Genomic DNA, 23,092 nt, shown 5'->3' with positions numbered 1-23,092 from the left:
CCAGAGCCCACTCTCCTCACAATGGACTATAACTCTATCCCAGCAGTTACTCTACCGGGGAAAGTTTTTGCAACATTGCCTCCTGCCCTTCCCGCAGGCAAATACAGACACACTGGAGTACAGACAGCACCCTGTCTGTCACCGCCAGCTTTAAACCGCTTGTTCTGGTTCTGCAGGGAACGGCTGTTGAAGGGTGAGTCTGTCCGGGTGATGGCTGTTTAACGTGGGCGTGATGACTCATTAGCATTCCTCTCCTTCAGTGCACGTTTAAACTGGAGAATAAAGCTCATTTTGCTCACATCCAGTCCTGCCAGGTCACAAACAGCGCCAGGCGTTCCCTTTTTGGAAGCCCTTGTGCGGATCGCAGTCGAGCACGTGTGGGTTCATTGTAGACGTGGACATGTCCACCAGCCTCCCCGACTCTGCGGTGAGGGACCCTCCGCCGCCTGCCTCCCCCTCTGCCACGAGCTGTGAGCTGGCGCTGTTGCCCCTGGAGCTGCTACTCAGCCTCCAGCGAGCACAGTTCCTTGTGGTGGAGAACAACATTGAGATCAGGAAGGGGCCGGGAGCCGGATACAACGTGATCTCCAATGGACAGGTCAAAGTGGATGGGCAGCAGTGCAACCTGCTCAACTGCATCCCGAGGTGAGAATCTGCAGCAAGTTTGGGACAGTCCCATTGCGTGAGCAGTGGGGAGCTAACCTGGCTGTGTACAAGGCTTCAATTATTTGCAGTTAGGGCTTCAGTTCTTTGGATTTGGGACAGCAGGATCATTAAATGCAAGTTTGTTAGGGCGATTTGAATTTTAATCTCCTGAAAAAACACAGTTTATTAGAAAAGCCATGGCTCAATAGTGTTTCTAGGTTCTTCTCATTTTATACCTTTAAGTCAATGGAATCAGGTTACAAAAATATTAGCTGTTTGTTTTATACAAAGGGTTATTCCCTTATCAACGACAGTATATTCACATTGAGCGATGTTGTCGTGCTGGGAAAATTAAATAAACCAGTTGAAAGAAGAGAACCTCACATCTCTCAGGGAAAAAAATGTGCAATCAGTCTTAAATGGGGGGAATATCTCAGCCCATGTTGGAATGTCTCAGCCATTTTGCGCACAGGAAGATTCTACATAGAGTATTGAGATGAACAGCCGGTTAATTTGCAATGGCGAAGAAAAGGGTCCCGGGTTCGATTCCCGGCTTGGGTCACTGTCTGTGTGGAGTCTGCAGGTTTTCCCTGTGTCTGTGTGGGTTCCCTCCGTGTGCTCCAGTTTCCTCCCACAAGTGCTGTTAGGTGAATTGGACGTTCTGAATTCTCCCACAGTATACAGTGAATGTGGCGACTTGGGGATTTTCACAGTAACTTCATTGCAGTGTTAATGTCAGCCTACTTGTGACACTAATAAAGGTTATTATTATTATAAAGAATGTTCATCAGGAGAACCCAATGCTCTTCTAATATTGTTTTTGATATCTTTAATACTGGTTTGAATCTTGTTCATCTGAAGTACAGCACTTCAATATGGCTCTCCTTCATTGTTGCTCTCAGACCTTCAACCTTAATTACTTGCTCAGGGCCTTGAATGCACTATCGGACTCCTCAGAAGCAAGGGTGTTGCCAACTAAGCTAAACGCACACTGATTAATTTAGGAGCTGCCTCAATGTTTACTCTTGTGCTGATTATCAGCAGCACTGCAATTTGAAGTTTCTGTGAATGCTAAGGAAATCAGACCGTTGTATCAAAGATTATTCTTCGTAAAATTCACAATGTGGTACAAGAAAAGGCCCTTCAGTTCATCAGCCCAGTTTCTTCAAGTGGGTATTAAACGCACCAACATTCCCTTATTTGTTCAATGCCATAAGGTAGATAACCACAAATATTAGTTTCAAATGGAGAAACTTTAGGTTTCATTAAGTAGTGTGTTGAATGTATAGTACTAGTAATTCACCAGTGTATTAGTATCATGTTCTGCCATTGTGTTACAGCTATGTTATGTTATTGACCTTGTGGGCTCCACCTATGGGCCATTGTGTGGCTTCACCCACAGGGGGATATGTTGGGGCATGTACAGGCTCTGCCCATGGCTCCTCCCCTTGAAAGGAAGTATAAAGAGCACTTGACCTTTAGGCGGATCACGATATTGTACCAGTCGCAGTCAGGCACTGTTCTAAGCTGGTTTACTTCTACTCGTGTCTTTGAGTGAATTGATGGTCGCATCAAGTAGTAGCTATTCTTTTATTCTATACCGTCAGGGAATGAAACTTCTCATGTCGAAAGGTGACTTTATATGCAGTCGCACACCTTCTATGATCCAAAGTATACCTTCATACATTCATACCCTCATTGGGCATGGTATGATTATGGTTATATTACTGGACAAGTAATACAGAAGCAGCGACTACTGATTCATGATGTGAGTTCAAGTCCCACCATTGTAGCTGGGAATGCTGTTAATTACATCAAAATCTGGACTGGAAAGATAGTATCAGTAATGGTGCCATGAGCATCCTTCTCATAGAAGCCTGTTTGGTTCACTAACGTCCTTTAGTGAGGGAAATCTGCTGTCCTTATCTGGTCTGGCCTATGTACGATTCCACAGCAATACAGTTGACAAATTTGCTTGAGTTTTTTTGAAGGGGTAACCAAGAAGGTAGATAAGGGCAGTGCGGTCAACGTTGCCTACATGGACTTTAGCAAGGCCTTTGACAAGGTACCGCATGGTAGGTTGTGATATATATAAATGATTTGGATCAGGACAGCACGGTGGCGCAGTGGTTAGCGTTGTTGCCTCACAGTGCCGAGGTCCCAGGTTCGATCCCGGCTCTGGGTCAGTCTCCGTGTGGAGTTTGCACATTCTCCCCGAGTTTGTGTGGGTTTCGCCCCCACAACCCAAAGATGTGCAGGGTAGGTAGATTGGCCACTCTAAATTGGTCCTTAATTGGAAAAAATAATTGGGTACTCTAAATTTATTTTAAAAAATAAATGATTTGGATGAGAATGAGGAGGCATAGTTAGTAAGTTTGCAGATGACACCAAGTTTGGTGGTATAGTGGATAGTGAAGAAGGTTATTTAAGATTGCAACAGGATCTTGACCAATTAGGCCGTGGGCGATGAATGGCAGATGGAGTTTAATTTGGATAATTGTGAGGTGATGCATTTTGATAGATTCAATCAGGGCAGGACCTATTCAGTTAATGGTAGGGAGTTGGAGAGAGTTAAAGAACAAAGAGATCTAGGAGTACAGGTTCATAGATCCTTGAAGGTGGAGCCGCAGGTGGACAGGATGGTGAAGAAGGCATTCAGCATGCTAGGTTTTATTGGTCAGAATATTGAATACAGGAGTTGGGACGTCTTGTTGAAGTTGTGCAAGACATTGGTAAGACCACACATGGAATACTGTGTTCGGTTCTGGTCAGCCTATTATAGGAAGGATATTGTTAAACTAGAAAGAGTGCAGAAGAGATTTACAAGGATGCTACCAGGACTTGATGGTCTGAGTTATCAGGAGAGGCCGGATAGGCTGAGACTTTTTTCGCTGGAGGGTAGGAGGCTTAGAGGTGAACTTAAAGAGGTCTATAAAATAATGAGGAGCATCGATAAGGTAGATAGTCGACATCTTTTCCCAAAGGCAGAGGAGTCTAGAACTAGAGGGCATAGGTTTAAGGTGAGAGGGAATATTTCTTCACACAGAGGGTGGTGAGCATCTGGAACGGGTTGACAGAGGCAGTATTGGAGGTGGGTACAATTTTATCCTTGAAAAAGCAGTTAGACAGTTACATGGGCAGGGTGGGTATAGAGGGATATGGACCAAATGCAGGCAAGTGGGAGTAGAAACTGGGCAGCACGGACCAGCTGGGCCGATGGGCTTGTTTATATGTTGTAAACATCTCTGACTCTATGACTCCTAACTGCCCTCTGAAATGTCCAAGCGAGTCACTGCAGTGCATTCAAAAAGGTGGCTCACCATCGCCTTCTCACTGTCTTTTGGAAAACTAGGGATGGACAATAAATCCTAGCCTTGCTTGTGATGCCCATGTTCTGTGATTGAATAAAAAACATGGGGAGTGAATGGATTAGCATGCCTCAGGCTCCAGCTACTGTCAAAATAAGTCTTCTGCAGACAAACCCCCACCGCCTCCAACCCAAAACATATCACATTATCTGTGGGGTAGCATTCCTCCATTTACTGAATTCCTTGCACCAGAATACCTCATAGATCGCTATTCTCATGCCAAGTTATATCATTGTGGTTTAACTAAAAACTACGCTGAAAAGCAGAAAGGATATGGTCAATCTACTTGAGGTATTTTATTAGCTCCAAATAGTGAGAGAGAGAGAAACAAATCTATTGGGAAATCACAGATTTATGCAACAAATATAGAATGGTGTTACTGGGGAACTTTAATTACACAAATAACAATTGGGGTAAAGTTAGAGAAAGGAGGGGGAGGATTTTATTTGCAATTAACTGCTTAGTATCAGGTCTCCAATCACCATAAGAGGTCCTGTCTCCAAGAGCTGCCAGCTAATCAGGGCAGGCACCTCTTCAGTCCGAACAATGCCAGGATTTTTTACAGGGTTAGGGTTTCTTCACGGACCACAGGGTGCTACAACAGGAAGCCAGCCCATCACTGAGTCAACAAGGAGGCCCCCCCCCCCCCTCCCCCCTCCCCCCAATCTCGTCCTTCTCTCAGCCCACTCCCTGAGGCCTGGTAAAATCCCAACCACAGAATACAAAAACAAGAAGGTTTTAAAAAAAGAATTTTCAATTAAGTGCAATTTAGTTTGGTCAATCCACCTACATCTTTGGGTTGTGGGGGTGACACGCACGCAGATACTGGGAGAATGTGTAAACTCAATACAGACAGTGACCCAGGGCCGGGATTGAACCCGTGTCTCGGCGGCGTGAGGCAGCAGTGCTAACCACGGCGCCATCGTGCCACCCTAAAAAAACAAGGAAGTTATGGTGAACCTTTATAAAACAGAATTTCAGCCTCAATGGGAGTATTGCGTCCAGTTCTGGGTACACGCGTTAGGAAGGATTGAATTCATTGGAGAGAGTGTAGAAAAGATTTCCGAGAATAAGAGACTTCGATTACATGGATTGATTGGTGAAGATGGGACTGTTTTCCTTGGAGAAGGGCAGGGAGAAAGGGGATTTGATAGAGGGTTCAAAGTCATGAGGGAGAGAAAATAGTCCCTTTGGTAAAAGGGCAGAGAACCAAGAGGTGATTGACCAAACAACCAGAGAAAACATCAGAACAACTTTTTATGCAGTGAGTGATTAGGATCAGGATTGCACTGCCTGAGAGTTTTGTAGAGGCAGATTCAATTGTGGTTTTCAAAAGAGTATTGGGTAATTATCTGAAGAAAAATGACTTGCAAGGCTATGGGAAAAAGGCTGGGGAGTAGTCCAGGGGAGGAAGGGGTTGTCTGATGAGGAAAAGTTGGGCAGGTGGGCTTATAATCATTGGAGTTTAGAAGATTGAGAGGTGACCGTATTGAAACATATAAGTTTCTTGGGAAGCGTTACAGGGGTTAGATCTGAGAGGATGTTTCCCTTTATGGGGGAACCAAAAACTAGGGGGCGCAGTTTCAAAATGAAGCATCTCCCGTTTAATACTGAGATAAGGAGGAATTTCTTCTCTGAGAAGTAAGAAGTGTTGCACCAGGTTAAAGTCTAACAGGTTTATTTGGAATCACAAGCTTTCGGAGCGCAGCTCCTTCAGCAGGTGAGTGATTCTCTCAGAAGGTCATTAATCTTTGGAAGCCACTCCTCCAGATAGCAGTGGAGGCTGAGTCACTGAATATATTCAAGGCTGAGTTAGACAGATTTTGATCTACAAGGGAGGCAAGTGTTGTGGGGGACAGGCAGAAAAGTGGAGTTAACCCAACGACCGGATTAGCCATGATTTTACTGAATGGTGGAGGAGATTGGAGGGGCCAAATCGCCGAATCTTGCTCCTATTTCTAATGTTATTATGTGGCTGAGTTTCTCTCACAGTGATCCAGCATAGACTGCACTCCCTTTAGAACTACACCTTTTAGTTTGCATCTCCTTATTATTCTTACCAACACGTATTATGTTGTATGACTGATCCTCATTTTCTTGTCGGTATTTGTAAAATAACCTGTAAAGGTATGAAGGCGACACCACATTCATAACTAGACCAAATGGTAGGCCGAGTCAAATATAATGAGACAAAGACCAATTTTATAGTTCTAAATGGCAATGGAAAAATCAAGATTGGAAGCACCTGGATAGAGGAAGTGGATAAATTCAAGTATCTTGGTTGGATGGTAAACACCAAAATGATGTTGAAGAATGGATTTCAGGGCAAGGGCGTGATCAGTGTGTCAAGTAGTGTCTGCAAACCCTTAAACGTCAGCATGAAGCCGAAAAAAATATCTAGTATAGTCACTAGTGTGGACCGTTGCATTCTGCAGATGTGAGTGTTGGACTCTGAGGAAAGAGAATGTGAGGAGGGGAACTAGTTTTGAAATGTGGATATGACAGAGGGTGCTCCAAATCAGCTTGATGGACAGAAGAGTGGATTAGACCAGGAGTAAAAGTTCAGGAATCAAAAGTGTTGCTAAGTACATTTAGAGAGAGGAAGATAGCCAAGTACGGACTTTGGAAACAAAGGCCCAACAGCCTAGTCCAGGCAACAATTGAAGCAGAAATCGAGGGTAAAAACAGAAGAGGAAGGAGAGAAAAATGGAATGAGTGGATACCATTGAGTTGGGGACTAAGAAAGGCTTGAAGAACCTCAGGGAAGAGCAAGCCGATGCCAACTGACCAAGTCAACCTCAGTGATGTAAACAGGGCAGAAGCTGAACTAAATGGACAAATAGGGATGGGAGAGGTGAGTACAGAGCAGCTGGATAATGACAGTATGCTTCCGCCCCTTTGAGAAAACGAGAGGTTGGAGATAGTACAACAGATGCAGAGAACAGCTTTTTTGAAGTGATGATGCAAAATTTGAAGGGCAGGGTGATAGAGCCTGAGGAAAACGACTATGCTGGCAAGCAAAAATGTACACAGTGGAGGGCAGCATGATGGCTCAGTGGTTAGCACTGCTGCCTCACAGCGCCGAGGTCCCAGGTTCAATCCTGGCCCTGTGTCACTGTCCGTGTGGAGTTTGCACTTTCTCCCCGTGTTTACTTGGGTTTCGCCCCCACAACCCAAAGATTAAAAAAAAAAATTAGAGTACCCAATAAAGTTTTTCTGATTAAGGGTCAATCCACCTACCCTTGCCCCTCTGAAAGGCACCCCAATTAGGTCCACTCCCCTGTCCTATCCCTGCAACCACTCCTAACCTCTGAACACAAAGGGACAATTTTAGTGTGGCTAATCCACCTAACCTGCACATTTTTGGACTGTGGGAGGAAACCGGAGCACGCGGAAGAAACCCACGCAGACACGGAGAGAACGTGGAAACTCCACACAGTCACCCGAGGACGGAATTGAACCCGGGTCCCTGGTGTTGTGAGGCAGCGGTGCTAACCACTGTGCCACTGTGACGACCTAAAACAGATTTGATGGTGTTTCAGAAAGGGAGTAGGATTCAACCATTGAGTTCTCAAGAATAGGGTTCAAGGCTGGAGGCTCTGCTATTAATGAAAAGCTGTTAATTAACAGTAACAAGTGGCAGAATTCTCTGATAATGGCCCCACGCCCACGAGAAATCAGGCGGGAATCACTCTGGACTTTCCTGGAGAAAGTCCAGTGATTCTCCGTTTTGCAGAGGGCTAGCAGGGCCCCGTGCAACATGGCGGACCCACACAGCAAGCCAGCCCCAATAAGATAGACAACCCCCAGATTACGCAAGGCCACCGATCGGTAGCCCCCGATCGGAACCCTGGCCATCCTGGAGGCCCCCCCCCCCCCGGTGACGGATCCCCCTGCCCCCCACCAGAGCGGCCACGGACTGTGTCTGCAGCCACCACTCCAAGTGCCCGCCGGGAGGAACCATGAGGGAGCCACGCCAGCGGGAACTCGACCAGCTGCCGGTTGAGAATCACCGCAGGGGTCTCTTTCAGTGGCCCCCGACTGGCGCCACGTCGATTGTGTACGCGCGACTGGCGGCAATTCTCTGGTCCGCGGAGAATCACGGGAAGGCGTCGGACCTGATCGCGGATCTGATGCACCATTCTCTGCCCGCGCTCCGAGCGCGATTTCACGCTGAGGCTCGGAGAATCCCGCCCAAGGTCTTTCAGACTGAAGAATATGCATCGGTTCAATTAAATTTCCGCACTATGTGCTAAATTCTGATTTTCCCTTTTTTACTTCCAGAAAAATTACTCTCGCGTCTCTAAAGGAATACAGAAGCCTTCAAGAGACGATATTAAGCAAACCGATGGTCCTTTTCACGAGTGTTAAACTCACTGAAGGTTGTAAAAAAGGTATGTTTTTGTTATCACTGTGGTTTTTATTAATATATTTTATTAATAGTTTAATTATTGCAGCCTTGTTGTGCCCTACAGTTTCCTCAGAATTGGGCTTTTAACAGGAGGAGAAAAAGTGCAAAGGCATCTCATCACAAACATATTAATTATGAATGAATTATAACTACGTAGGCTAATTCTCTTCCCCCTCCAGCAGTTCATTGGTTAATCTCTGTGCTGTGGTGCTGCAGAGCGCATATGTGTGACCAGTGTAGAATCCAACGGAAGAAAGGCACGGTAGGATAGGAATGAACAAAGGTTTATTACGGTATACACAATAATTACAAAAGTAACAACTCCTCTCCCCGAGGGGCCACCCTCCTCGACCTGCACCCAGGTCAGGGTTTTTATACGGAAAGGTTCCCCCCTGTTAAGAGGAAACCCCGCCCCCAATTACCCGAGAGTACATACTCTGTGGTAATCTTATAGAGCAGAGTCCTTGGCCCCCGAGGGGGTTTTAACAATCAGGCTCTGACTCAGTTTGAGCACACTGACAACACTAATGGGTGGATTTTCATATGGAATGGGCAAGGTTTTGAGTACAAAGTCATGGATGTAATGATGGAACTGTGTAAATTGCTGGTTCGACCACAGCTGGAGTTGTGTGTCAGTTCTGGTCACCACGTCACAGGAAGGACATAATTGCTCTGGAGGGAATGCAGAGGAAATTTACAAGAATGTTGTCAAGGCTTAAAAATTGCAACAATGAGGAGAGGTTGGATAGGCTGCGGTTGTTTTCCTTGGAACAGTGGAGGTTAAGAAGTGACCTATTGAGGTGCACAACATTATGCGGGGCCTAGATAGGGTAGACATGAATGACTTGTTTTCCCTAGCTGAGGGGTTAACTACTAGGGCGCATTGATTTCAGGTGATTTGTAGAAGGATTAGAGGGGACATGTTTGACTCAGAGGGTGGTGACCTTCTGGAATTCAATGGTCAAACTGTGGTTGGGGCAGAAACATTCAACTCATTTGAAAGGGACCTGGACCTTGAATCTGCAAGGCCATGGACCAAGTGCTGGAAACTGGGATTAAAATGAGAAGGTAGTTTCTTTTTCCTCTCTGTTTTGACTGGCACACCAGGTGCTGTGGCCTTTCCATGGTTCTATTTTGTATATCTATGATTGCTTTGAATGGACAAATCTCCCAGATTCCAGCTTGGATTCTCTGTCTGGTGGCATCCAGCTTCGGATCTTTGTCTGACTCTCTTTCAATCTCTTGAGTTTTTGCGTTGTCATTTCTGTGGGTGGAGCCTGAACTATCACATACCACAAAATGATTCAGCGTCTTTCTCCAGTGAGGACGTGTGTGTTTGACCCTCACTCAGTTGTCGTGACAGCTGGTCAGTAATGTTGATCTTTCCAGCAATGTGAATCACCTTGTACTTGTATTGCTGGTGACTCAAAACCCCATCTTTGAAATCTGGTCATGGGTTTGGATCCAGGAGAATAAACCATCTCTAATGGCTTGTGACCTGTCTGTAATTCAAACTCAATGCCAAATAAGCATGCATGCTGTGGTGGTATGGCTAGCAGACCTTGCAGCACCTTAAGAGGTGTGCTACTATTGGGGCAGAGGACTCGCTGTCCATTGGCTCTGGCTGGTCATGTGCCTCTCTGCCAATTGGCTGACGAGAGGCTAGTGGCTCCTCCCACGGGGAGGGGTATAAGTACCATCGCCCCTGGCAGTCGGCCATTCTGTGTAAGTCGACTGCAGGGTTAACATCTAGCTCATTAAAGCCAAAGTTTTGGACTCACTCTACAGCTCGTCTGAATTGATGGTAGATCACATGCCATCTTTCACAGGCCCACACCAATCCTAGGGCCTCTTTCTCCATCTGAGGATGTCTCCCCTCCACATCTGGCAGAGATCTGCTCAGCTAAGCAATGATCCTTGGACCTACAGCATGCACCAGCACAGCTCCGAATCCCACTGCACTGGCATCTGTTATGACTTTCGATATTTTGTTGCCGTGTTTGGATCAAAGTGTCCCAGTGTTCAAGCACTAGTCAAGCTGTCTTTCAAATCTTTGAAGGAAGCTTTCTGCTCTTCATCTAATTTGAACTGTTCAATCCTTTTGGTCAACTCCTTCAATGGATTAGCCCAGGGTAGTGAAGTTTGGATAAACCTCACACAATGGTTCACAAGTCCCAGAAAACCTTTCACTTCATGGCACTTTGTGGTTCACACGCCTCTGTAACTGCTTTTATTTTGTCTTTGGCGGGATTGATTACCCCACTTGTGAGTTTATGCTCCATGGACATTAGCTGTGACATGCCCAGAAAGCCCTTGTCTGCATTTACTGCAAGTCCCAGCTGACTGCAGTCCAGTCAATACTAATCTCAGTTACTTTACTCTCTATTAGCCCCAGGAATAGTGATGTCCTCTGAGATATTGGCTGTTCCTGGGGCCCCTTTATGGATTTCACGTTAATAAATCTCTGGTGCTGCTTTGATGCCCAATCTTTTGCATCGATAAAGTCTACAATGAGTGACAAAAGTCACCACCTTCCTTGAATCAGGATAAAGCTCCAGCTGGTGGTAGCCGCACCTTAAGTCGAATTTGGAAATACCTTACTCATTGATAATTCTTCAAAGATTTTGTTGACAGTGGGAATTGAGTGAGGTTGACTCACAACAACTTCATTCACGTGTCATATATCAACACAGAATCTGGTGTCACCATTTGGTTTAGGCATGACCAAAACAGGACTCGGCCACGGTGTTGGTCTTTCATCTGGCTCGATCAGTTCCTTGGGCCGGGATTTTCCAGTCCTGATATCTGCCTAACATCGTCAAGGGCAGATAGGAACATTTGGAGAGCCGTTAAAAGTCAAAAGCTTTTCAAATATTCCACACCTACCTGCGACAATGCCTGCCAGTGGCGGGGCGGGAAAATCACATCTTTTATCTTTTCCTCAACTTTCTCTGTCAGACCAGAAGGTGTTCTGTGTGCAGGCTGAGCTACAGGCTTCACGTTCTCGCCAATGGCTAACTCTTGGCGGTTGTATAACTTCCCAATTCCTCAAACTGGTCCACACTCCTCACTAAGCTTTATATAGGTTTTCACAGAATTCACTTTTAATCCAATGTGCAGCACCCCCAAAGCTTGGGTACTTTCTGTGCAGAGAAGAGGGTCACCATCCTGAATCACTATGTGGCTCTACATTCCCATTCCCAGCTCTCGCATCCACAAGGAAGCATGCAACAGTTTGAAGTGGAGTGTTAGATATGTAAGGATGTAAGGATATTGGGGGCTGGTTTAGCACAGTGGGCTAAACAGCGTGGGTTCAATTCCCATACCGGCCTCCCCGAACAGGCGTCGGAATGTGGCGACTAGGGGCTTTTCACAGTAACTTCATTGAAGCCTACTTTTGACAATAAGCGATTATTATTATCACAGCACATTTCTGAGATGTGCACTTGATTCTCTTTGCCTTCAGTTCCTCCTGCAGTGCTCTGTCAATGACATTATTGCCGTTGCCTGCATCCACAATAATGCTGGAATTTTCTCTTTGTTGCTCCTGTTGTGAAAGCATGTTATCCATGATTGCTATTCGTGTCTTTACTCTGCATCTTCTTCCACCAGTCTCGCTGTTGTGCTCCATTTATCTCTCTTTCCTTTATGTGGTTTGCCAGGCTTCCCTCCCTGTTCACCTTCTGCAATTCTTGGCAAGGTGGTTATTGCCCCCACATTTTCTGAAAGTCTTTCCCTTGACGAGACAACGGGCATCGTTTCCACAGTGCTCTAAATTGCCACGTGTGAAACACTGTCTCTCAGACTTATGCTCTTTGCATTTACATGTACCTAGATGCCATTGTGCCACTCAGTTAACCTCAACATTTGCTTTGCCAATGGCAGCGGTTTGACTAAGTTTCATGTTGCGAAATTGTCCATCCACTGCTTCCAATGCAGCTACTGCTTTCAAAGTATTATCCAAAATCAAATCACCTCCTCTTCCCAGCAGTTTATGCCTTAATTTATCTGATTTTCAATGTTGAATCACCTGATCCATTATCTGGTTATTCAGATCTGTCGGATTGTATTTGCACCTTTCCAAAGCCCGCCTCGAATGGGTTGCAAATTGTGCTCCTGTTTCCCCCTCTTTCTGTCTCGTCTGCCAATATTTGGTATTTGGCGTCACCACATCATGGTCGTCCAAAACTTTCATCTCCTTCACCAGGGCACCCATATTAAACAACACTATGGTCCTCGCTGTGCTTTCTGCATCCCTGTCGCCCCATCCAAAAACAGACCCTGATTGTCAGCATACACTTCGAACTCCTGCAGCTATGCTTTCCATTCCATGCTGACAGTACTGGCAACGCCCTCTGAATCAAATGGTTCAGTTCCCCGGACTGCAGGCATATTAGCTCCAGCAAATGCCATGACACCATCCTAAATGTCTCCGTATTTATCCTCATCGCCAGTGTCACATCTCAGGCTGAAAGAACAGCACTCGATGTGATGGATTTAATAGCAAGACCAACTTTGTTTAATCTGCCAAACTGGCTAACTCCCTAATATGTGTTATGTGACGTTCAATAGTACCCTGCCACCAGCCCCCCCCCCCCCCCCCCCCCGGGTCAGGTGACCCGATAGGTGGTACAGAATGTATTTTACAGTACTAATCCAAATATTAGATAGTATCTAATACTCAAGTCCACACACAATCAGCTATCATCATGACATACACACCTCTAATTAACTGGCAGTTAAGCTCATTGATGAGCTTGTAAATGGTTTGGAGAGGGACAGAATTAAATCTTAAGAGGTGTTGACCCTTTTAACATTTTAGTTTGCCATTTTAAGTTCTTTATAATTTATATTTGTTTAAGGCAATATCCCTTTAAGAGGCTGCCCCTTTTAATTTGTCTGTCAGTTCATTTAATTTTGATCATTTGGTCCATCAAAATAATTGAAATCTTCAAAAGGTAAGAGGACACAGTCTGGGGAATGTTAGTACACAGCTTTCAGAGTGTAGCAGTGAACCATTATTCATTGTTACTGCTGATTTGAAGTTTTGGAAAGAAGAAGAAATTATTTATGACACAAAGTGGCCATTGTTTGAGCAGAGTGGATTGAGTCACTGATGACTTGAGTGTTGGGGCATTAATTTGAAGTGCGCGCCTGCTGGCCATCTGATCTGTCTGCTTTGTTCCTTCAGGTAACTGCAAGCCCAGTCATGGCACCCACCAACTGGTGCCGAGCTCACCTCCATCTCAATTAGGGGTCTGTAGATTAAAATACCTTCAGTAACACTCATGTGACACAGGGTTGGGACCCAGAAATGATCTGGCTGTCGTGTTCCCAACCACCAAATAGAGTCCCAGCTCATATCTGCTAGTTCTAGCTGGGAAACCGTTTCAATTTATGCAGATAGCCTAGGATCAAGGGCGCGATTCTCCGGCCTCATTGCGCTCCTACTCAAGCGTAACGAGACCGTTGAATAGCGGGAGAGGCCACCTTTGCTCAAGGGCAAACTGCCCGGGTATGCTGGGATTGCCACGCCAGTGCTCGGCGGGGAAGGGGGACCATTGGCTGGGGGTGGGGGACCCTCCACAGGGGTTAGTCGCCATGTGGGGGGGAGACACTGCGGGGGGCAACCGGGAGTAACCACTTGCGACACCACCATGTCAACACTGGATCGTATGATCCCGTTCTGGGGGCAACCCCTGCATCATACGGCTCTGCCAACCCCAGCGGTTCCCCAATCTCCCCAATATCTGCACCATGGTGTTGACGACCTGAGCGATGCTCCTCAGTGACTGGGATACATCCCCCAGTGACCGGGTCACGCTCTGCAGTGCCCTGGCAATGCCCACCTGTGACTGGGACAAAGACTGCACCGCCTCGGCCGTGCCCGTCTGAGAGCAAGACATGTCCCGCAGAACCTTATCAAGGTCGGCTTGGTACTGGGTGACATCCCCAGTAAGGTAGACATTCTGCCGAGACCCTCAGCCATGGCCGTCACCAACTGTTTCATGCCGATGGCAACGGGCCTTTTGGCCCAGCGATTTTGTCGCCCACAGGGGACCAGCACGATGCCTGGGTGCTCCGCGCTGCTCCAGCTGCCGGATGCGGCCCTGCACTGCTTGCCGCAGGTCCGCGGCGGCCGCGGGTCTGCACATGCGCGCAGTGGGCATTTACACGCCAGCGCTGCGCAACATGGTGGAGCTGCACAGCGGGCTAGCGCGGAACAAGGTAGGCCCCCCAGATGGCGCGCGCCCGCCGATCGGTGGACCCCGATCGCAGGCCTGGCCGCCGTGGAGGCCCCCCTCCCTCTGGAGACTGATCCCCCCGCCCCCCCATCAGAACGACCACCGCAGCCGCGACGCCGAGCTCCTGCCGGGTGGAACCTTACGTGAACCACGCCGGTGGGAACTCGGCCGGTCGACCGTGGAGAATCGCCGCGGGGGCCTTTTTCAACGACCCCCGACCCGCGCCGCATCGACCGCGTGCGCGTGACTGGCGCCGATTCTCCGTTCGCCAGAGAATCGCATCCCGGCGTTGGACCCGATCGCAGGTCTGAGGCCCCATTCTCCATCCCGCGCTGAACACCGTTTCGGTGCAGAGTCTCGGAGAATCCTGGCCAGGGTGAATTGGCCAGACTAAATTACCCTTAGTGACCAAAAGGGTTAGGAAGGGTTATTGGATTACGGAGATAGGGTGGAAGTGAGGGCTTAAGTGGGTCGGTGCAGACTCGATGGGCCGAATGGCCTCCTTCTGCACTGTATGTTCTATGATCCTTCACGCGGTCTCGCATCGACGTGCCCGTACAATATGTAAAAGCATTTGATTTGTATTTTCCATTTGTGTTTTAAATTTTGCAATAAAGGTGTAAAGCTGCACTTCAGATTGGTCGGCATTTTTGCTTTCAAATTAAAATACTGATTTTACTGCCAAAATACAGATTTTTGGTATCTGGAATACTGATTTCTGTTGGGAAAGATTAGCAGGTCTGTCAGTGGGCGGAATGGGTCAGTCAGTATGGCAATCAGTACTCATGTTTGACAGGCCCTCCGGGTTGATCCTGGTAGTTCCTCACCTCTGCGACGTCCGCCAGCCTCCACGTTGGTGACCACCCTGTTCTCAGCCACGCCAGTCACCTCCAGGTTCCACTCCTCGAAGGAGGTGAGGATTCTGATGTCCGGCACCCCACCGCCAGTCTGGGCCCCCTCCCGCCGATTATGGCAGAACTTTTCCTGAGGGGGCACAGAGGGGGCATTGTTAGCCACACTCGTGGTTGCAGTAGTGGGGGGGAGGGGTGTGAAGGAGGGGTTGGGGGTGTTGAAGGGGGGGGCGGGTGGATGAAGGGTTCGGGAGTTGGAGGAGGGGTGGATGCCCTGTGAGAGGGTGGGGGAGGTCTCGGGGCAACATTGGTGTCTACTCACTCGTGCTGCCACCGATGTAGGTCGTTGACCTTCTTCCTGCACTGAAGGCTAGTTCTCCTGGTCACACTCCCCGAGCTGAATGCTGACACCATCTCGTCCCACTGCCTGCCTTGTGGCTCACCCTCCAGGACCCGAACGGGCGGCAGAGTGCGGTGACTAGGTGATTTTCACAGTCACTTCATTGCAGTGTTAATGTAAGCCTACTTGTGACAATAATAATAAAGACTAGACTAGATTACTAGGACCCTCGGGGGAATAGGACATCCCTCCTGGCCTCTACCCATCCAGGAGCCGCCCCAGGTCAGCATCCCCGGATCTTGGGGACGGTCTCCTCGGTGCTATTCTTGCGAGCTGGCTGGAGTTGGCTGAGTAAGTGCAGCTTAAGTGCTGCTCGATCTTGTTAGCCGGGGGAGGGGCTGGCAAGCGCGGTCCCGGCGAATCGGTTGGCCAGCCTTCATTTGCGGCAGAAAGCCCGTGAGGCCTTGTTAAGTTGACCGATTAACTTTGAATAGCGTTGGCCGGCCTCGCTGGGCCAAGTGCCGGGAAGCTCGTGGCAGTTCCCGTTTGCTACAACACTTAGAAATCTTTCCGGAGAATCGTGCCCCATGACTTTTGTCCCTGTGGCTGAGTAGTTCAGGAAACTAGCTTCTGGAAATGAGTACAGTGAAAAGATTGAACGAAAATGGTAAACCATGAACAAAATAGCATATTTTATCATAATGCAGTTGATATAAAATTTATCTGCTTCCTATTTTACCAACATGTTACCAGAACAAGACAGCGTTAGCAACGAGCCTGTTGTCCTTTCACAAGTACTCAAATATGTGTTTTGTTTATACTTTTGCAGACATGATTTATGCAGTCATTGTGAACACACGTCACCCCAGAATGAGAAAGGAAATTGAAGATAGTATGAACAAAGTCACTGCACCAGGAACGGGGACAACCTATGTCCTCCAGGTAATTTCTATTCCGATAGAGATGAGGAGTTTGACAGTATTTTGTTTTAGGAGTCCGAAAATACCCCAGCCCCTTCCTAATTTGGATTCAGGATTTTATTAGTGGATAATATCACCCACTCTGCACAATAATAGTGCTCTGTAATTGTAGCCTTCATTGTGGTGTGATTGAATATAAGACATCTTTTTGGTAGAAATTTGGCCTTGTTTAAATTCCATGATATTTTACAAAGTGGTTTCAGATTGGCAATTGATCAGAAACAGAGACACTGGGCAGTACTGATACAAGGAAGCCACAAAGGGATGGCATGTAACTTTTCTTTCAGGTAGATACACCTCCAGTTAAGTGGGCAAACTGCCAACTGGTTCCATATTAAAATTAGTGATTCCCAAGAGTTTGTGAGACAGTCCATTCTGCTTTGTGAAATGAGATATAATGAGAACAATTTATGTAAAACTGTTAGAGTAAAGAAATACCCCAAGATGTTTTATATACACACATGGTGGAATAGCGGCCAAAAGCTTGCTGAAAGAGATGTTTCTAATAATCCCAATATCTATACAGTGGACAGGGCGGGATATTCTGGTCCATGTTTCGCAGTGGTGGACGCAGCTCGCCGTTGGCTGGCCACAGGATCATCTGGTCCCACCAATATCTATAGCGTTTTGCGTTCCTTGGCGGCCGAACTGCCGGGGAACCTGTCGCGGGGGTCGCCATGGGCAGCACCGGAAGATCCCACCGGTGGGATGGGCAGGAAATGTCCGCCCAATTTCACGTTTTCACGCCTGATGAGAAATCATTGGAAGTGAGACTGTGTGTAGATCTAAAGTCATATGATGTGGGAAACGGCAGCAACTGAGGAATGACATGATGTTCTTAACTCATGTCTTGAAGGAGGCTTTAAACTGATGACCTATTTGCCTCTCTCAGATGGAAGTAAAAGATTCCATGGCATTATTTTGAAGAAGATCAGGGCGGTTATCCCTGACATCCTGGCCAATATTTATTCCTCAATCAATATCACACAAACATTGCATTATGAGAACTTGCTGTGTACAAATTTGTGTCTGTGTTTCCTATATTGCAGCTGTGACCACCCTTTGAAAGTGCATCATTGGCAAAAAAGCACTTTGAAATATCCGGTGGTCATTAAACATGTTCTAGAAATGCAGGTCGTTTTTTTGGTAAATTAACACATGCCAAGTGTGCAAGCTCCTTTGAAATTTGATAAATCATCTTCGATCAAGAGGGATTTTGGTCCAAGTTTGCCAACCATTTTTTTGGGTTGAATGCACAGGAAGTATAAAATTCTGTATGCCAATTGCATTTGGTGTCACATAAACTGTTCAGTAACAGGAACAGCAGTTTTGGCTCAGAATGTTGAAGAAGTAGAGCACATTCCAAAATATGGCAGCCCCTAAGTGAGGTTTATATTCAAGATGAAACTGCATGATGACTTAGTATTTTTGATTTAAATTGGTTTCATGGATTATACAGTAAGGATTTTGTATGGCATCAGTGTTCACTCATTCCCTTAAATCTTGGGTGCATTTTAAATCCTGGTTTCAAATTTGTAATTAAAAAACGGGTTAACTAGCTTGTGATTTTTTTTTTTCTCTCTTAGTTCACCTTGCAAAAAACAGTCCAGTCATTCTTCAGTTTGAAAGAGGGATATAAGATACACGGTCTTGGTTTGGATTTCACATGTGAACTTAAATATGATTCATTTGATGTTTCCCACTTGTCCACTTCAAAGACTAAGGAACTGAATGGAAAGATTATGGACTTGTCTTGCATAACAGAAGATGAGAAATGCAAAGTGAAATTTTTTCTGGACAAGCTGGGTGAGCCTAACATTCAAATAGGCAGTGTATCTGAGCAGGATCTTGGTGCAGTTTCCTCACTTTGTGTAGGTATGTACTTATCCAGTTTAATATTGGCTTTATCGGTAATAAAACAGATCCTGTATATTATATTTTTGACACATTTTTAAAAATAATAATCTTTATTGTCACAAGTAGGCTGCAATGAAGTTACTGTGAAAAGCCCCTAGTCGCCACATTCCGGCGCCTGTTCGGGTACAGAGGGAGAATTCAGAATGTCCAAATTACTCAACAGCACATCTTTTGTGACTTGTGGGAGGAAACGGGAGCACCCGGAGGAAACCCACGCAGACACAGGGAGAACGTGCAGACTCTGCACAGACAGTGGCCCAAGCCGGGAATCAAACCTGGGACTCTGGCGCTGTGAGGCAACAGTGCTAATCACTGTGCTACTGTGCCGCCCTTTATTCAAACCATTGCCAGATCTCCAGGCTTCCTTTCCTCTGTAAAGTACTCAGACTTGTTGGCACTCCCAAATCCATTCCCATCTTCCCTGAAACTCCATGTTTGAATCCCTCCATCAGTTTTCCGCCCTTCCACAGTACCAAAACAGCCCCCATCTTGTCAGAAGTGACATCCAACGGGAATGCGACCAGGATAAACCTTTCCTTCTCATCCATCTCAATCTGCCCAAAGTCTTTTCACAGTCTTCGAGCTGACTTGGATTGCACTCAGCAGCTTCCTTCCTGCCTGATCATGGCCAGAGAATCATTTGCAATGTCATCTCTTCCTGCTCTCGCACTGTTACCGCTGATGTCCCAAGATTCTATCTTTATCCCTGTGGTGAATGTGTAACCACTATAATTCACACTGTACATTACTGTGTCCCTGTGGGCTCCATCTGTGAGCCGTTGCGCGGCTCTGCTCACAGGGGGAGATGAGGATCATGTACAGGGCTCCGCCCTCGGCTCCACCCCCTTCAGGAAGTATAAGTGCTGCGGTCCTGCGAGTCCGCCTTCAGTTCAGCATAGTCACAAGCAGGCTCAGTTGTAAGCCGATTAAAGCCACAGTTTACTCCAACTCGTGTCTCTGGTTGAATTGATGGTCGCATCAATCCCCCTCCTATTTCTCATCTACACCACTAGTGACAGCCCTCAAAAGCACAATCTTAGTTTTCACACGAGGCTGATGACATCGCAAGTCTTCCTCACCACCATCTCTTTCAACTCCTCCACTGTTTCTGGGTGATCAGACTGCTGATCCACCATCCAAATTGATCAGAAATTTCCTCTAAATAAATGTTGAGAAAATCAAAACCATTGTTTCATTCCCCATTTCAAACTCCACTCCCTTGCCATCGATTTGATCCCTCTCCCTGGTCACTCTGAGGCTGAAAAAGACATCTTTGACCTCGAAATGAGCTTCCAATCTCACATTTGCACAATCATTAAAACCCCCTATTTTCACCTCTATATCATTAGCCAACTTTGCTGGAAGTCCCACTGCCTGAATCCTACCCCATGAAAATGTTACTTCCCTTTGGCTTCCCATTTCCAATTTTCACTAACTTCTGCCCCCAGTTCAGCCTTTGACCCTTTCCTGACCCTACTATCAACCACTTCTATGGCCCATTTTCCATTTTTCCATGACTAGAGCGACTTGAACCTATAACTTTATGACTCAGAGGCAGTTAACACTGAGGCAAGTAAGTTGAAAGTGAAGTGTTGTAAGCTTTGACTCACATTATCTGAGCAATGGGTCCTCAATGGAAATGCAAGGGCAGCCAATGTATGGTCCAGTCTCCGATCCGTCATTTTCACATTCTCGTTATTGTGCTATTACAGCGTTTCAAGTGTTTTATAGATACCATATAATGTGAACGGGTCAAATTTGCAAACGATATCAAGTTAAACTGAAGAACAGTTAAATCTGAGGAGACAGTCAGGAAGCTACACAATGAGCAGATAAAATATTAAAATTAGAAGAGGAAAAGTAGGTGAAATCTTATATGCACTAGAGCAAAGTACTGTGAAGCAGGGATAATGAATGGATAAGTATTTCATGAGTACCTAACAGTGAAAGTGAAAGAGATCCAAGCATTTTAAACAATTGAGCACTTAATGCAATGTAAATTCGATCTTTCTAGCTCGCTACATTAACTTTGTTTCTCCCTTCCTTTATAACATCACTGTATTTGGTTTTGACCAGAATTTAAGGCAATTAACAATTAAAATGAAGCATTTATCTAGATTATATTATTGATTACACCTTTTTAATGTACCAGACTAGGGCAGCAATGCACTGTTTGGAACTCAGTTCCTAATATCTAGTTTACAATGCCGAAATATTTCAGCAGCTTAGTCACCACAATCCATTTCAATTAAATGATTAACCCCAGTCCCAAAAATCCTTTCCGCACGGACTGTATAATTACATTGACCTATCCATTTAATTGTTGGGTACAGCCAGCATTTGTTCCTTTATAAACATATGTTTTACAAATTACTAAGCATTCAAAATAAAATCATATTTTCTTTTTAAAAAAAAACAGGTTCTTCTGGGAAAGAAGTGTTCAGTTCAACTTGTACACCACCGGATGCTAAGAGGACTCCTGTCAAGAAAATGTCTTCAACACAACTGCCAGCAGTGAATGAGAAATCATATTTGCTGCAGTTTACACAAAACTTGCCCAAATATATAGAATGAATGCTTTTAAGAAAATTAAAGCAAATTACAAGTCCTTCAACTGAGAAGAAAAGTCTCGCATCAATAACCTTGAAAGAGTCTGTATTTGGAAAGGATGTGTATATACCTCTTTTCAAACTGCCTAATATTTGGATTAGCCTGGGTTGTTTGTATATCTCTTGTAAGTGTTTTATTTAGTGTGGTTTGAGGAATGTATAGCACTGTTGGTTGATATGATAATGGCATATCTTTCACTAACCATTACATTGTCGTCATACATGGTTGTTCTGTGGTTTCTAAGGGAGTAGGTTTTCAGTCTTGCTGCCATGGCAGTAATCTAACTGAGCAGACCACCTGCCCTCTTTTAGCATTTACCCAATTTTCATTCCACTGCAATCAATGGAATAAGTGAGGGACGAGTGTTACAATAGACGGAAAATCTGTTGCCAGATTAATACAAGGTGATGGAGACAAAAGGTTACTCCAATATGTTTTCACTGTGGGTTAAAAAAAATAGTTTTCATTTTGTATTACTGACCGTACGGTAACAATGGAATCAGTCAAGGGACAGTAAGGGTTTTACAAATTCTAATGTTATGCTTCTGAGGAACTATGCTCATTTTACGAACAATATATTCTACTACTTTAGAGAAGGAAAGAAACTCCAAGGGTTGCCATAAATGAATTTGCACTTCTTTCCTTGAAGAAAAGATGCAAATGCGTTAGAAGCAGTTCAGAGAAGGTTTATTAGATTAAATCCAAGAATGGACAGGTTGTCTTATGAGGAAAGATTGGAGAGGATAGGTTTGTACCCGCTAGAGTTTGGAAGAGCAAGCGGCAACTTGATTAAAACCTTTTAGACCCTGAGGGGTATTGACAGGATGGATTTGGAGAGGATGTTCCCTCTTGTGGGCAAATCCAGAATTAGGGGTCACTGTTTAAAAATAAGGGAACACTCGTATAAGAACGAGATGAGGAGAATCTTTTCTCAGAAGGTCACGAGTCTCTGAAACTCTCTTCCTCAAAAGGTAGTGGAAGCAGAGTCTTTGAATAGTTTAAAGGCAGAGCTGGATAGATTACTGGTTAACAGGAGGTGGGGTGAAAGGTTATTGGGGTCAGCAGGAATGTGGGGTTGAGGTTACAATCAAACCAGCCATCATGTTATTGAATGGCAGAGCTCCTAATTCAGATGTATGTTTGTACATATGTATGTCTTATCTTTGTCGCACCTTCTACATTGAAAATTCAATTGGGAATATAAACGAGAGTCGAACATTTGCCAAATGGAAGTTACATGTTTGTGTGCAAGCTTTGGGGAAACCGAATACAAGGCCTTGAATCATGTGAATACAGAGCCTGGTCCTAATGATGCAAGCTTTTCAATGACATTCCCTACACTGCCTACACACTCCACTTGACAGCATGCACAACGAGAAAGAAGAAAGTGAGACTAGTATTTACATTGTGCCCGAGTACATCTCAGAAGACTCTCAAAGCAATGGGATCTTTGTTATCTACCTGGACAGGTAAACATGACCATATTTTAATGGCACAGTCAATGAACAGTGTGCCCTCGTAATGCTTTGGAGTGTCAGCCTAGATCAGGGGTGGGCAAACTACGGCCCGCGGGCCGCATGCGGCCTGCCAAAGGTCTTTATGCGGCCCACCAAGATCAAGCCATTAAAAAAATTTTTTAAATTTTTTAAATAATTTTTTTTTTTTTTATAAGGTTAATGTGGGGGGCTGTTGGGTTACTGGTATAGGGTGGATACGTTGACTTGA

The 23,092-nt window shown here is 45.6% G+C and overlaps 1 protein-coding gene across 2 annotated transcripts; it reads left to right on the top strand.

Annotated features, from left to right (window-relative positions):
• Positions 1 to 219: 219 nt before the first annotated feature.
• LOC119977633 (mesenteric estrogen-dependent adipogenesis protein-like) lies at positions 220 to 22,588 on the top strand. Of its 2 annotated transcripts, none has more exons than XM_038818785.1 (5): positions 220 to 645; positions 8,298 to 8,407; positions 16,690 to 16,802; positions 18,559 to 18,715; positions 21,177 to 22,588. In XM_038818785.1, exons 1-5 carry the CDS (start codon positions 401 to 403, stop codon positions 21,329 to 21,331), a joined length of 780 nt encoding a protein of 259 aa, XP_038674713.1. In that variant the 5' UTR covers positions 220 to 400; the 3' UTR covers positions 21,332 to 22,588. The 2 variants fall into 2 exon arrangements, with proteins under 2 accessions (XP_038674713.1, XP_038674712.1); XM_038818784.1 differs by having other exon boundaries at positions 18,427 to 18,715.
• Positions 22,589 to 23,092: the final 504 nt, after the last annotated feature.

This window comes from Scyliorhinus canicula, chromosome 14 (genome assembly GCF_902713615.1).
Source record: "Scyliorhinus canicula chromosome 14, sScyCan1.1, whole genome shotgun sequence".
Classification (NCBI taxonomy): domain Eukaryota; kingdom Metazoa; phylum Chordata; class Chondrichthyes; order Carcharhiniformes; family Scyliorhinidae; genus Scyliorhinus; species Scyliorhinus canicula.
The sequence above is the reverse complement of the archived record's forward strand: the minus strand, read 5'-3'. Positions and strand labels throughout refer to the sequence as shown.